The 16,016-nt window shown below is 38.9% G+C and overlaps 1 protein-coding gene across 3 annotated transcripts in view; it reads right to left on the bottom strand.

The window, feature by feature from the left end:
* FOCAD (focadhesin) overlaps nucleotides 1-16,016 on the bottom strand; it is a 342,443-nt gene that overhangs the window by 275,715 nt on the left and 50,712 nt on the right. For all 3 annotated transcript variants that reach the window (XM_066368255.1, XM_066368257.1, XM_066368256.1), the window contains exons 3-4: nucleotides 15,074-15,148; nucleotides 12,166-12,320 (exon numbers count right to left, since the gene is read on the bottom strand). In XM_066368255.1, the coding sequence (XP_066224352.1) occupies nucleotides 12,166-12,320; nucleotides 15,074-15,148 (230 nt within the window). The remainder of the gene's footprint in view (nucleotides 1-12,165; nucleotides 12,321-15,073; nucleotides 15,149-16,016) is intronic.

The raw sequence follows: 16,016 nt of genomic DNA, 5'->3' as shown, positions 1-16,016 counted from the left end.
TAAGCCTGCACTCAAAATGGGTGAGTTCGTACTCAACATGCAACCTCAGGGTTTTAAACCTGGGACGTCGGCGTCCAGGTAGACACTCTATCCACTGAGCCACCACTGGTCAGGTAAGAAATAAGCACTTCCATGTTGACTATAATTGATTAAGTTATATGAACAGCAATTTGGCAGCATCTATAAAAATTGTTAAGTATTAACAATTATTATAATGGTTACGTATACCTCTTTTCCCATAAAGTCTACCTCTAGAAACCCTTCCCTAAAAAAATAAACACATAAAAAAGAAAATCTTACACTATATTTATCTTTTTTCAAAACAATAAAAACATATATACTTGCTTCCTAATAGAGTCAAAATATAGCATCCATATTATAGAATACTCTACAACCATTAGTAAGAATGCCATTTTACAAAAAGAAAAAATAAGAATGCCATTTAATATGTAATTGTACAACTATGATTATGTCAATTTCTCCCTCTAAAGCAAAGCATCATAAGAACAATGACTATGTCTGCTTTTCTCACAATATCACAGCACCTCACACAGGTATATAGGAAATAATCAATAAATGTTTAATTAACAAATACATAGATGGATGAAAGGCTGCTAAAGTACTGTCTTGCTTGACTGCAAAGGTGACCTCTGATGGTAATTTCTAGTCCTACTATAATAGGATATTACATATGAACATTAAAATTATAGTACCTGATATCTTAATTATTAAAATTTGTAAGTTTATTAATGCTAAAAATATAAATGGCATTACTAGCTGTGGTTATGGGACTTTCATTTTAGGAATTGCACAGTTAGCAAATGAGGGCATTATAAATACTAGTAAGATAAAACTAATATAAAGTGCTTTTATATTTTGAAGCAATGAAATGCCTAACCCTGTTGGGTAAAGAGAGGTGGGTGGTTTCCCCTCTGAGTTTTTTTTAATAAATCTCAATCCATGTACTTACAACACTAGAAACAACTTAAAACTCCTGATAAAATAATTAAAACAAAAGATAAATATTTAGGATGGTAAATAAAGATTTAACTACTGTGGTGACAACTGCCCAACATGCAGCTAAATTCACCACACTAAAAATTAACTCCTAAATAGTTCCTGTGACTAAAGATCAGAGCAGCTGCAAGAAGTACTTTTTGGAAGATGCTATTTTCTTTTCCTCTTAAATCATGTTACATATGAAAATTATTACATAGCAATAGGACTTTTCAAACTTTACTTAAATTTCTCTATCTCAACACCTCTTTCTCTCTCCCTCTTTTATTTATTTATTTTTTTAACAGAGACAGAAAGAGAGTCAGAGAGAGGGATAGACAGGGACAGACAGACAGGAACAGAGAGATGAGAAGCATCAATCATTAGTTTTTCATTGCGCATTGCGACACCTTAGTTGTTCATTGATTGCTTTCTCATATGTGCCTTGACCATGGGCCTTCAGCAGACCGAGTAACCCCTTGCTCGAGCCAGCAACCTTGGGTCCAAGTTGGTGAGCTTTTGCTCAAACCAGATGAGCCCACGTTCAAGCTGGCAACCTCGGGGTCTCAAACCTGGGTCCTCCGCATCCCAGTACGACGCTCTATCCACTGCACCACTGCCTGGTCAGGCTCTCTCTCCCTCTTTTAAACTGCTGTCTAAAACATGAGTCCAAAACAAACTCACTCAAAATAGTGAAAAGATAGTCTAAAAAATTATTTTAAAAAGAGAAAAGAGGACTAAAATACATCAATTATGTTTAAATCCATGAACTAATTATAATTCTTTTTTTTTAAGTGAGAAAGACAGACAGACAGGAAGGGAGAGAGATAAGAAACATCAATTCTGTAGTTGTGGCACCTTAGTTCTTCATTGATTGCTTCTCATATGTGCTTTGACCGAAGGGCTCCAGCCAAGCCAGTGACTCCTTGCTCAAGCCAGCCACCTTGGACTCAAGTCAGTTACTTGAGCTTCAAGCCAGAGACTTTTGGGCTCAAGCCTGCAACCAGAGATCATGCTGATGATCCCATGCTCAAGAGGGCGACCCTGCGCTCAAGCTGGTGAGCATGTGCTGAAGCCAGAAGAGTCCAAGGGAGTGCTGGCAAGCTCAGAGTTTCGAACCTGAGTCCTTGCGTCTCCAGTTGATGCTGTGTACCACCTGGCCAGGCTCATTATAATTCTTTGAAAAATAAAATTGAATTGGTCAAGACCGAATATGCTACAGCTAAAGACAATATGAACAAAATAAAAAGACAACCCATACAATGGGAGAACATATTTGACAATACACCTGATAAGGGATTAATAACCAAAATTTACAAAGAACTTGTAAAACTCAACACCAGGAAGATAAACAATCCAATCAAAAAATGGGCAAAAGAAATGAATAGACACTTTACCAAAGAGGACATACAGATGGCCAATAGGCATATGAAAAAATGTTCAACATCACTAATCATTAGAGAAATGAAAATTAAAACCACAAAGAAATATCACCTCACACCAGTCAGAATGGCACTCATCAACAAAACAACATACAGTAAGTGCTGGCGAGGATGTGGAGAAAAGGGAACCCTCCTGCACTGCTGGTGGGAATGCAGACTGGTGTAGTCACTGTGGAAAACAGTATGGAGATTCTTCAAAAAATTAAAAATGGTACTGCCTTTTGATCCAGCCATCCCACTTTTAGGAATATATCCTAAGAACCCCAAATCACTGATTCAAAAGAAAAAATGCACCCCCATGTTTATGGCAGCATTGTTTACAATAGCCAAGATCTGAAAACAGCCCAAGTGTCAGTCAGTGGACAAATGGATTAAAAAGCACTGGTACATACACACAATGGAATACTATGCGGCCATGACAAAGAAGGAAATCTTATCTTTTGCAACAACATAGCTGGACCTGGAAACTATTATGTTAAGTGAAATAAGCTAGGCAGAGAATGAAAAATATCATATGACCTCACTCATTTGAGGAATCCAATGAACAATGTGAACTGAGGAATGGAATAGAGGCAGAGGCAGGATCAAAGGGACTAGAGAAAAAGAGGACAGAGGGGAAAAGGATGAGAGGATGGGATCAAAGAAGGGAAAGAGATTGGTGAAATTATATATACATAACACAGTATTATAGAGAGCAGAAAAACAAATCCTGGAGCGGAGGGGGGGAGGAGGCAAGAGGGATGTTGAGGGAAACACTGGGGTGGGAGGGATGTATTTGGTGGAATACTTGAATCTATGTAAACACAACAAATTAAAATCAATTAAAAAAAGACTGAATATGCTAATAAAAAACTAATGATTAGCCTGACTAGGCAGTAGTGCAGTGGATAGAGCGTCGGACTGGGATATAGAGGACCCAGGTTTGAGACCCCAAGGTCGCCAGCTTGAGCACGGACTCATCTGGTTTGAGCAAAGCTCACAAGCTTGGACTCAGGGTCGCTGGCCCAAGCAAGGGGTTAGTCGGTCTGCTGAAGGCCTGTGGTCAAGGCACATATGAGAAAGCAATCAATGAACAACTAAGGTGTCGCAACACGCAACAAAAACTAATGATTGATGCTTCTCATCTCTCCGTTCCTGTCTGTCTGTCCCTGTCTATCCCTCTCTCTGACTCTGTCTCTGTAAAAAAAATTAAATAATTAAATAATTAAAAAAAAACTAATGATTATTTTGAAGTTTAGTAAATAAAGAGAAAATAATTAGATATATAGCCTACCTTTGCTGTACAAACTGTACTAATAATTAATCATTAGGTATGAGTAAGGTTCTCTTCATAGCAGTATTTTAGGTAATGTGAACAACAAAAGATAGAATTAGAACTTCACCAATTTGCATCTCCTAATGAATTAATGAATCAAACCACTAAGCATCAACAGTTAACAACTAGATATCATGTGCCTCCTGATGGAACAACACATTACCAACTATGAAGAAGTCTTCCCTCTCCCGACATCTACCCAAACAACAACAAAAATTTAACTTATATATCATCATGTTTCTAGAAGCAAATTTTCAATGTACAGGAAATAGAGAGAAGTAAGTTAAACCACATGAGGATATAATCAGCAAAATCCACACTGTGGAAATCACCACAAACCAAGTTTCTTCAATAAATTATAAGAAAAAGAGAGACAAAAGACAGAAAGAAATAAATGTGAGGGGCAGATCCTACAGATAAAAGAGATTTGGGCCCTGGCTAGTTATCTCAGTTGGTTAAATCAGTGGTTTTCAACCTTTTAACACTTGGGGACTGGTGAAAATAGGAGAATTATTTCAAGGACCACTAAGACAGATATCACTGGGAGCATGAGCAAATTCAACTATGATCATTGGGTCTATAATCTTCATACATCAGGGTGTTTAACTCATTCGCAAACCAGCACAAAATTTCTGGTGGATCAGTGAACTGGTGGTTGAAAAACACTAGGTTAGAATGTCCTTTCAATATGCCAAGGATAAGGGTTCAATCCCTGATCAAGGCATATACAAGAATCAACCAATAAATAAATAGTACAGCAAAGCTGATGCTCCCACCCTATTCCTCTCTATCTAAAATCAATAAAAAATAAACTTAAAAAAAAGATGTAAACAATATAATAATCAATTCTTTTTTTTTTTTCTTTTTGTGACAGAAATAGAGAGAGAAACAGAGGACAGGAAGGGAGAGAGATGAGAAGGATCAATGCTTCATTGCAGCTCCTTAGTTGTTCTTTGAATGCTTTCTCATATGTGCCTTGATGGTGGGGGGAGCTACAGCAGAGCTAGTGACCCCTTGCTCAAGCCAGCGATCTTGGGCTTCAAGCCAGCAACCATGGAGTCATGTCTATGATCCCACACTCAAGCCAGCAAGCCCGTGCTCAAGCCAGTGACCTCGAGGTTTCAAACCTGGGTCCTCTGCATCCCAGTCCGATGCTCTATCTACTGTGCCCACCATCTGGTCAGGCAACAACTAATTCTTATTCAGATGGTCATTTAAACAAATTATAAAAAAATATTATGAACTAGAAACCTGAAGAGTGACTAGATATTAAAAAATTAAGAACACACACGTATATCTAAGTATAACAATATCATTACTATTACGTATTATTTTAAAGAGCTATGTATTTAAATATCTATAGAAGAAATCAGATAATGTCTAGGATTTTCTCTAAAGGAATATGGGCAGGATGGAAGTGGATGGGGTTATGGAGGGAGCAGGACTTGTTGGGCTAAGTGACAGAAACAGGAGGGTTCATAACACTAGTCTACTTACTTTTGAAAATCTCCATAAAGATTTTTAAAAATCATAGGAAAAATTCCTCTTTGTAATATCAATTTTTTCCAAAATTTTCTTTTTTTTAATTTATTGAGATGATATGGTTCGCCAAACCACACAGGTTTCAGGTGTACAGCCCAATGTAACACCATCTATACATCAAAATGTTCTTGATTTTTGTTGTTTTTTTATATATCATTCTCCAAGGTATTATTACCTTCCTTTATCTCCCTTGTCCTGGCCACCAAGGCAATGGCTGTTTCTAACATTATTGCTGCTTGGAGAGATAATTTAGTTTCAAAAAAAAGATTCCAAAATATGAGTATGATGATGATGATGATGATGATGATGACGACGACGACAACGATGATAAAAAACATGGTGACATCTTGCCATCACAGTAAAACTAGTATATTATCTTTGACAATAAATCTCCATACACTCAATCTCTCCTCCCTCTCTCCCTGTCAGAACAACACTGATTTAGTATTAGTCACTCATACTTAAGCACCATTATGTTTCAAAGCTTGCGCTGAACTGAGAGGCTGAGAGATACCTATGTCCAAAGTCCTGGCTTTCCCCCAAGTTCAGTCCCAGTGCAGAAGACTCTTCGAGAATAGTTTCCCAGTCTCCTCTCTGTTTTGGGAATTACCTCTCCTTCCCTATTTATATAATTACTATATAAGGAAGCCTAGCACACATATGTTCACACAAGAAAAATATAGCCTATAGAGAGTTAAATTATGTCCCCAAAATTATACATATTGGCCCTAACCCCTGGTACCTGTGACTATGACTTCATTTGGAAACAGGGTCTTTGCAGATATAATTAAGTTAAGGATCTCATGGTGAGATCACTCTGGGTAAGCCTTAAATCCAATAATTGGTATTCTCATAAGAGAAAGGAAAGAAATTTGAGATGCAAAGACACACAGAGAAGAACATCATGAAAAGAGAGTCAGGAGGTTAGAGATACGCGGCCACAAGCCAAGGGGCACCACAGGTTGCTGGCAGCCATCAGACCGAGGAGAGCTAGTAGAACAGATTCATACAGCCAGACAACTGATCCTGCTAACATCTCGATTGTGGACTCCCAGCCTCCAGAATTGTGAAATAATCATTTTCTGTTGTTTAAGGCACCAGGTTTGTGGTCATCTGTCACAGCAACTCTAGGAAACTAACACACAGCCCCTGGCAGAGCTGACTGGCTCTCATACATGCTGGGTTCTAGCCTTGGAAATCTTTAATTGTGACCAAGAAATTCCAACCTCAGTCTGGCTGTCTTCTACACATAAGAGATGTTAATCCAGGAGCAGGCGGTGGCCTGTGCAAAGAAAGTCAGCTGCAATAGAGAAGAGACACTGCCTGTATCCAATTTGTTTCTAAGGCCCAGGTGCATCCCTGTTCTTGGGTCTTATGGGACACCCCTTTATCAAAAGAAGTAAAAATCGCCCTTTTATGCTCAAACTCATTCAAGTAGTTTCTGTACATTGTCACCCAATGAGTCCTAACACACTCAGAAACCTGCTGCCAAAAGCCCTTCAGGAAAGATCAGGGCAAGCAGTCCTTCCTGGGGTGGGCGCCAAGGAGAGCTGGACTGCCTCAAGAACCGTCTGAGAAAGAGCGAAGGAAATGTCAGACCAGGGCCATAAACCCAGTGGCAAAAGACAACACAAACCTCAATTTTCAGTGGGCATAAAAGCCAACACCCAGATATTCATAAGAGGGAGTGTGTGTGTCAATAATAATGTTGAGTATTTCAAAAATATAAAAATAAAACAGAAAAGAAAATAATTTTTGGTCAGGCTATACAAACTATGCTAATTAAAACCACCCAGGAAAAGTGCTCTTCTCTAGATAAATATAGCACAATTGCTACTGTGCATACAAATAATGTGCATCAGGTTTCCTTTGTTTGGGGTTCATTTGTCAACAACATTAAGCACTGCTCATGTATTTCAGTCTCCTTTTGAAAAGACGACAAATGATTCCCAGTTCTTTGCCTCAAGACATTCCAAATGTGAGGTACAGGAAGTACCCATACTAATTTTTGGCCAGGGATGAAAATAAGAAGGTTGAAGACGTCTGACCTGTGGTGGCACAGTGGATAAAGCATCGACCTGGAAATGCTGAGGTCGCTGGTTCGAAACCCTGAGCTTGCTTGGTCAAGGCACATATGGGAGTTGATGCTTCCAGTTCCTCCCCACCTTCTCTCTGTCTCTCTCTCCCCCTTTCTCTCTCCTCTCTAAAATGAATAAATAAAATTTAAAAAAAAAAAAAAGAAGGTTGATGAGAAGACACACACATCCCAAAATGGGGCATCCTTAGGTGTCAAGGGAACAAACTGGTCAGCCTTAAGCAGAGTAAGTCACCAGCAAATTAAAGAATGATAAATACTAGATTAATGATCAAATCATTTTCTAAACTTATTAGAAGAATTAGATGAGAAGAGAATCAGAAAGAGAGGGAAGAAATAAGAAAACAATAAACAAAAAAAAAGAACAAAAAATCAGTTCTGAGGAGCCCATGCTTGAATAAATGACAGAAAATAATGCTTCTTTAAAAAGCATTTCAGAGCGGTAATGCTACTGAGCTGTGCATGGCAAGTTCTGTGTCCTCATTTGTCTCATAGTATCAGAAAACAGCCTGATCTCTTCTGAAGCATTTTTCATTATAAAAATCACATGTTGAGTGGTTAATTTCCTTAAATCACCTAGAAACGTCTTAGCATAAACATGTGACTGGAAGATTTCAGGGACAAACAAAGCCTTCAACCAGATCAACTAACTTAGAGAAATAGGGCAGAATGTCCTAGACAAGAAAAGTGGCTGGAATTACTTTCCTGGTTATGAGCTGCAATTTAAGAGAGATTCTGGGATTTTAGTGAAAGAGAAAGGATTGGATAAAAGGAAAAGAGAACATCTGGAAACAAACTAAACAACTTAAAGGAATATTTAAAAGAAAAGAGAAAAATAGACACGCTCTAGGAAGTCTGCCACTCGAAGGTAAGAGTTAAGTGAGAATGATACCAATGTAGATTTAAGCCCTGAAACTATCTTAGTTCATGAACAATGCTCTGACACCCCTAGCTATAGATCAAAGCACACTAACTTTCTTTCTTAGAAGACACCTTGGAGAAAACCTCATAAAAGTATTCTTCCTTGGTTCTTCTCCTTCCAAATAAAATAAAGAGAAGGAAGCTAAATAATACAGAAAAGCCTCAAGAATACAAGATATAAACACAATTCCTCCTTAGTTGCTAGCCATTTCCTACATGATAACAAAGTCATCAGGTGTCCCAAGTAACAGGGTCATCAATACAAGAGAAGACCCTGAGAGACAAGAATTTTCTCATTAAATTACTCTAAATCTTAATTCCAAATAGTTCTCCGAATCATTTTTTAACCAAATTGAACCTTCATCAATCCATGATCAAGAACTCACTGAATCCAACAGCTTTAATCAGGTCATTAAAAATGACCCACTATGGGCATTTTTAATAAATACCCTGTGCAGAATTTCATTAAAAAGTAGACTTTAGGTACCTCAGAAAATAGACATTAATCTCTCACACCTTATTACAATTTATTTTCCCAAATACATAAATTGCTGGTCTCTTTCCTGTGTGAAAGCACAAAAGGCACACAAATCAAGTGTAGCCTAGTTTATCTAGAGCATAACCGATTCACCAAACACATTTTTAAAAGAAGGGGTAGGGAGGTTGGAGAAGCAGTTAAACTGAAATTACAGGCTGTCATGACATCTCAATATCGAAAACTGAATACCTGGTTCCACAGGACAGTATCGTTTTTATTCACAGTCCCGTTACTAAGCAACTATAACAATGGCTGCATCAGCCTTCTAGACCGTAACATAGTTAAGGGGGCGAGAAATCTAAGAAAAAATGAGTAAATTCCTTGCTTTGGGAATCTTTATCTTAGGATTTTGTTTGGTTATAAAAACAAAAAACTAGCTAAACTTAAAACAAGCAGGAAAAGAAAACTACATGCTACTTTGTGTCATTCACTTTAATTTCACTTTTGTTTAATTTCAAAATTCACATTTAACTGGTGATAATGATTTCCTTACTGTATTGCCTTTGTGTTCCCCTTCTTTCCTTCATCCCCCTCCCAGGAATTTTTCCCCAAAATTTCCTTACTGATTAAAAGAACATTTTTGACCTCTTAAATCCATTTCTTTGTTTACAGAAGCTATAAAAACTAGTTTACAGTTGTTTCATGTTACCTCAGCTTTGAACCAAGAACACTCTTGGACATCAAACTATTCCTTTGATGGGACCAGTCTCTCAAACAGAGCCAGACACTTTCCCAGCCACGCCCTGAAGTTCAGACAACCAGAGCACTGCAAATGTCAAGTCTTTTTTAAAGTTAGACTATACAATGTGGGTTAGATTTGAGGCGGTGGTGGGGGCAGGGGTGACTTCCATACATGTTCCAAGAGAAATTTACAGACTAGACTCGCAAAGGGCTAAGGGGCAGGTTATAAAGTTAGGATGATCTCACCAAGTTTTCCTTCCATCTGTCCTTGCAGCTTTCAACATTTACTACCATCCTCAGAAAGATCCCGAAACTGCTACATTCTCTAAATATATATTCCACAGAAGGCTGCTTCCCACCACCGCTCTCTCTCTCCCACCCCCCACCCCCACATGTGCTCTCTCATTTTCTCTCCATATTCCCGAAGGATGTTAGGCTTGTAGGTAGGCAAAATGAAAAAATAATTCTGGAATTATTTTCTACATCAAAACAGAAAGGCTCTGTTCCGAAGATGCCTCTAGATTCCGAAAGACCTATATTTTAAGATTAGACTTTCAGAGACATGTAGAAATTTGAATAATGGAAACTGAAGGTCCAAAATATCTCAGCCAAGAGGCATAGCAAGTGACAAAGTCATTCCTACTTTTAGATCCCAAAAATAAAGATGGTTTTCTGCCTCAAAAGATTCTCTGAGCAACATTTGGAGGAAGAAGTTATTTGGATCTCCTGTTTCTCATTAAATTGTTTAATTTCTTAAATTTAATTCTCATTTTGCTTTAAAAAAAAAGATAATACACATATTCTTTGTAATCTCTACAAACCACACAGCTCTGCTACTTCAAATAAACCAAATGAAGAAAATTCTTCACACATATTTACTACTTCTATTGCAACAATAAGAAAAACTCGGCACTTATATAACACATTACATGGTCAAATTGGCTCAGAAATTAAACTGGTTAGCTTCAGGGTCTATTCTGTTACCATCTCCCTGTGGCTAACAGTTTAGACAACATGAACATTCTCAGATAAGAAACGTTTGTAAAAGAAATTTTTCTCCAGGCCCTAGCTGGTTTGCTCAGTGGACAGCGCATCCATCTGGCATGCAGACATCCTGGGTTCAATCTTGTCAGGGCACACAGGAGAAGTGATCATCTGTTTCTCTCTCCCTCCCTCTCTCCTTTCTCTCCCTCTGCTCCCTTAGCCACTGGCTTGATTGGTTGAGCTCCACTGGGCACTGACGGTAGCTTGTGGATCCCAGGGTCAACCTCAGGCTCTAAAAATATCTGTTGATTTGAGCATCAGCCCAAGATGAGGGTTGCTAGGTAGCCCCCAGTCAGGGTGCTTGTAAGAGTCTAACTCCCTTCCTATTACATAAAAAAAAAAGTTTTTAATTAAAAAAAAAATTTTATCCAGGACACTTCATTCATTAAAATTTCTATATTAGCATACTATAGTATACATTCAAGGTTTTCTTCTATATCAGCCATATTTCCAAAGACCTCTGAAAACTAATGGGCACCTATATATGTAAGATTATGTTACTCATTGAAGCATTGCCTATACTTGCAAATAATTGAAAACAATAGGAAATTGGTAAATTATGGCACATTCATACAATAGAATATAATATAGCTAGAAAAATTAGAAAGCACTTTATGTATGTTAAGAAATAATCTCCAAGTTATACTTTTATATTGTCCATTAATTATTCAAAATATGCTATACTTAAGTCTGTGTAATATTTGTGCCTTGGTCTTCCTGGAAAACATTTTTTAGCCATGGAAATTTTTTTTTTTACAAAGACAGAGAGAGACAGGGACAGACAGATAGGCAGGAAGGGAGAGAGATGAGAAGCATCAACCCATAGTTGCAGCACTTTAGTTGTTCATTGATTGATTTCTCATACATGCCTTGACCAGGGGGCTCCAGCTGAGCCAGTGACCCCTTGCTCAAGCCAGAGACCTTGGGCTTCACAACAGTAACCTATGGGCTCAAGCCAGAAACCATGGGTCATGCCTATGATTCCACGCTCAGGCCGGTGACCCTGCACTCAAGCCAGTGGGCCCTCACTCAAGCTGGTGACCTCACTGTTTCAAACCTCAGTGTTTCAAAAAACCTGAGTCTTCAGCATCCCAGGTTGACACTCTATCCATTGTGCCACCACCTGGTCAGGCGCTATTATTTTCTAATACATATACTATGCCCAAGTATTTTAAATAGTGTATAAATTTTACCATTGTAAAAATATTGCATATGGGTAACCTTCTTTCATAAAGTAAGTCAGGAATCTGCACAGCAATTGTGAATTCTAAACCACTTAGCCATTTTCTTCATTATAAAAAAAGGGACAAGGACCATTTAAGCAGAGCCCTAAACCTTTATTACAGCACATGCCCACAAATTCCAAAAGTATAGTTTAATCTAGCATGTTCTCATCACATATGAAATATAAACCTCAAGACATTTTAAGAGAAAGAAAAACAAATGGCAATGTTATGGTTTTGTTGACTAATGTCACTCTGATAAGTCCAATTTAAAAAAAAAAAAGTAGGGAAAAAGTTGACCCTTAATGAAAAATAATGATTTTTTTCCTAAAAACTTAAATTGTCAACAGATCAAACATGAAGAGTACCTGGAAGATGGAATCAGGTTGAGTATCCCATTGAGAACATAGCTGAACTCTGCCTGATCCTGAGCAACCAGAGCCACCAGCCCCTCACAGCAGGCTGTCCGGACCACTACGTTCTCACTGCAGCACTTCTCCCATAGCAGGCTCAGAGCAGGGGTCTGAAACAGAACCAGTGGTTAAAAGACACTTTGAACGAGCAGCAAATGCAGACACACCCCCAGTCACATAATTCGTTCACAGTAAGCTAGCTCTCCCATACAAAGGTGATGCCCTTGTCACAGCATTTGTAGAATAAACTTAAGTTGGCTTTCCAAGAGAGGTAATAGATGTGTTCTGATATAGCAACTCTCTGTCATCTGGTGTATTTGCTGCAAAATAAGCCTGGCTGCCAGCTGATATGGCCTGACCTTGACCTCAAGCAACACAACAGAATAGGGGATCGAAACTAAGACTTGGCTCTAGCACAGTGCTAACCCAAGCTCTTTAACCAGATGCCAACATTATCTGCAGATCAGCTAGTCTAAGTTGAACTCCATATCATACCTATGCTTCAAACCCTCAATGGCAATACCATTTTCAGAAAATGTTTCTGCTCTCCTACCACTTATCTCTATCACCCACACATACCTCCCCCACAAACATACAATGTCCCTGCCCCTGTGGGCCCCAAGGAAAAAGAGAGAAGTAGTGACAGGCTATCAGCAAGCTACTGGTTCCATGGCTACCAATAAAGGCCTATAATAACTACTTTTCCTGAGAAAGAGATGGTGACTTTTTTCACCCCTCACACCATGAATCCGTCATCTTTCATAGAAAAGCACTGGAAGGGCATATAAGTTCTTCATTTTGAATAATCCTGTAAAAGCAGAGGTGCTTTCATAACTTTCTCAGGAACCCATGATTTCCCTCACCAAAAAGAAAAGTTCGCTATTAATGATAAACCCATATTTAAATGTAGTAAGGGTTAAATCTACTTACATTTACAGTTTGAAGATTTTTTTGGTTTGGGGCTTTCAAAAAATTTTTATTTATTGAATTTAGAGAGAGGGGAAAGGGGGAGGGGAGAAAGAGAGAGAGAGACAGACACATCAATCTGTTCCTGCATGTGCCCTGACCAGGGATTGAACCCACAACCTTTGTGCAACAGGATGACACTCCAACCAACTGAAATATCCAGCCAGGGTTGGGCTTTTTTAAGAACACATAATGGGCCCTGGCCGGTTGGCTCAGCGGTGGAGCGTCGGCCTGGCGTGTGGGGGACCCGGGTTCGATTCCCGGCCAGGGCACATAGGAGAAGCACCCATTTGCTTCTCCACCCCCACCCCCTCCTCCCTCTCTGTCTCTCTCTTCCCCTCCCGCAGCCAGGGCTCCACTGGAGCAGAGATGGCCCAGGCGCTGGGGATGGCTCCTTGGCCTCTGCCCCAGGCGCTAGAGTGGCTCTGGTCGCGGCAGAGCGACGCCTCGGAGGGGCAGAGCGTCGCCCCCTGGTGGGCAGAGCATCGCCCCTGGTGGGCGTGCCGGGTGGATCCCGGTCGGGCGCATGCGGGAATCTGTCTGACTGTCTCTCCCCGTTTCCAGCTTCAGAAAAATACAAAAAAAAAAAAAAAAGAACACATAACGGAACTATTTTTCCTTCCCTTCTATCCCCCAATAATTTATTGAGAAAATATATAATTCGGAGAAAAAAAATAAAAATTCCCAGCTCCCAAAGAATAACTAAAAGAACAAAATCAACATCTTATTGTGTCTATTTTCCTACTATTGCTGGCTCTAAGGGTTTTTTAAATTATAGGCTCCCACTATAACAGAAAAATACAGTTAAAAGTCACTGTAGGAAAGTAACATTTATATTCCATTACTTCTATTCAGAAGGAAATTTTATTCACTTGTATAAATAATGTCAAAGCGTTCTAAATGTCATTACTCTATTACTAAGCCAGAGAAATAAAATAAATAAATAAATAGCTGTCCCTTCAGGTAATACTGTGTTCTCATAGAAGTAAGCATTCAGTTATCAATGAAAGAGGAAATATTTGGTTATAGGAGTTGACATTCAATAAATCCTGACAGTTTAAGTAAAACCACTAGATCTTGTCAGAGTACATAATATGATTATAGGTGGAATTAAAATCAGGGTTCTCAGAAAACCAAATTTATGTGACTACATAAAAACACCAGCTAAATGCCAATTAGTGACTATACCCCTACACTTCTTTCAGTGTGTCAGCAGAAGCGATAAAGAAATGTGGTCAAATGTAAGGAAATCAATTTGTTCTTCTGTGGAAAAATTAAACCTCATTGCCGTCATCTGTATTCTCTATAGAGTTTACTTAGAGCACCTACTTAAGTAGAATTTCTAACCAGCTTGTCAAAATACACAACTCTGGTGAACCAAAGCCCAAGTGATACAGATCTCAGTAAGCTGGCATTGCTTCAAACTTAGCATTCACCTGCCTTATTGAAGGTACAAAAACTATTCCTCCAATTCCAAATGTCAATGCAGGACTTTTTCACACATGGGGTCATCTACAGCCTGAAAAATCTCCTACAGCCAAATACAGCCACTAGGTTTACTTTCTCTAGTAAATAAAACTGTTCCCTATCAACCTTCTCTAAAGCATGCCCACTATCAGTCCACCCATTATGTTTCATTAATAATCCTAAAAATGCTCCCTTTATCCCCTCCATATCTCTTCCATATCTTACTCTTGAAGTCTATTGTCATAAATTTTAATTTTTTAAATTATTTGGAAGAAAAACATGCAAACAAATAAATAAAAGACAGTAAACTAACTGCTCACAGTTCCCAATTCCTTCTGCAGCAACCTGAGCAGGGAGGGAAACAGAAGTGCGTGTGTGGGCCAGCTGGCAGCCACACCTGACCAGACCTGCAGCACAGAGTTACACAGACCTGGTGTGTGGACTGATGGATCTTTTCTGGACAACCATTTTCCTTCAGGACTGCAGCAATAAGATGACCCACAGCCTAAAAATAAATAAATAAATAATGAATACATTTCCTCAGAAGTTTTCTCCAAATAGTGCACTTGAAGGTAACTAATATGAATACTAGTTGATATGAGTATGACAATCAATTGGTAATAAAATTCCAACTCACTGAGTATGGGCTATATAGAAGAAAGTCCACATACATAATTTTTGTTTGTTTGTTTGTTTACAGAGACAGAGAAAGAGTCAGAGTGAGGGATAGACAGGGACAGACAGACAAGAACGGAGAGATGAGAAGCATCAATCATTAGTTTTTCGTTGCGCATTGCGACACCTTAGTTGTTCATTGATTGCTTTCTCATATGTGCCTTGACCGCAGGCCTTCAGCAGACCGAGTAACCCCTTGCTGGAGCCAGCGACCTTGGATCCAAGCTGGTGAATTTTTTTGCTCAAACCAGATGAGCCCACGCTCAAGCTGGCAACCTCGGGGTCTCGAACCTGGGTCTTCCGCATCCCAGTCTGACACTCTATCCACTGCGCCACCGTCTGGTCAGGCCATATATATAATTTTTTATCTTTATAATAACTCTCAAAGTAAGTATTTTTATCTCAATAAGCAAACTATACCTTATAAATGTTAAGAAAATTGCTCAATTTTCAGTTCAAATTGCTGTCATTTAATATTAGAAGATACCTTGATACTGCTTAATCCATGAAACCGTAAAACAAGTAAGAAATTTCACAGCTTTTAAAGTCATCTTTGCATCTAAATGAACTCCATCATGCTTTGTCATGTCCTTAATGAAGAGGGAGAAATTGCACCACCATCTTTGACTATAGCCCACACAGATCTGAACCAATAGGTCTCCCCTGGTTAGACTATTCTCCTTCCTCTAGTCTCTATG

This window comes from Saccopteryx leptura, chromosome 2 (genome assembly GCF_036850995.1).
Source record: "Saccopteryx leptura isolate mSacLep1 chromosome 2, mSacLep1_pri_phased_curated, whole genome shotgun sequence".
Lineage (NCBI taxonomy): Eukaryota > Metazoa > Chordata > Mammalia > Chiroptera > Emballonuridae > Saccopteryx > Saccopteryx leptura.
The sequence above is the reverse complement of the archived record's forward strand: the minus strand, read 5'-3'. Positions and strand labels throughout refer to the sequence as shown.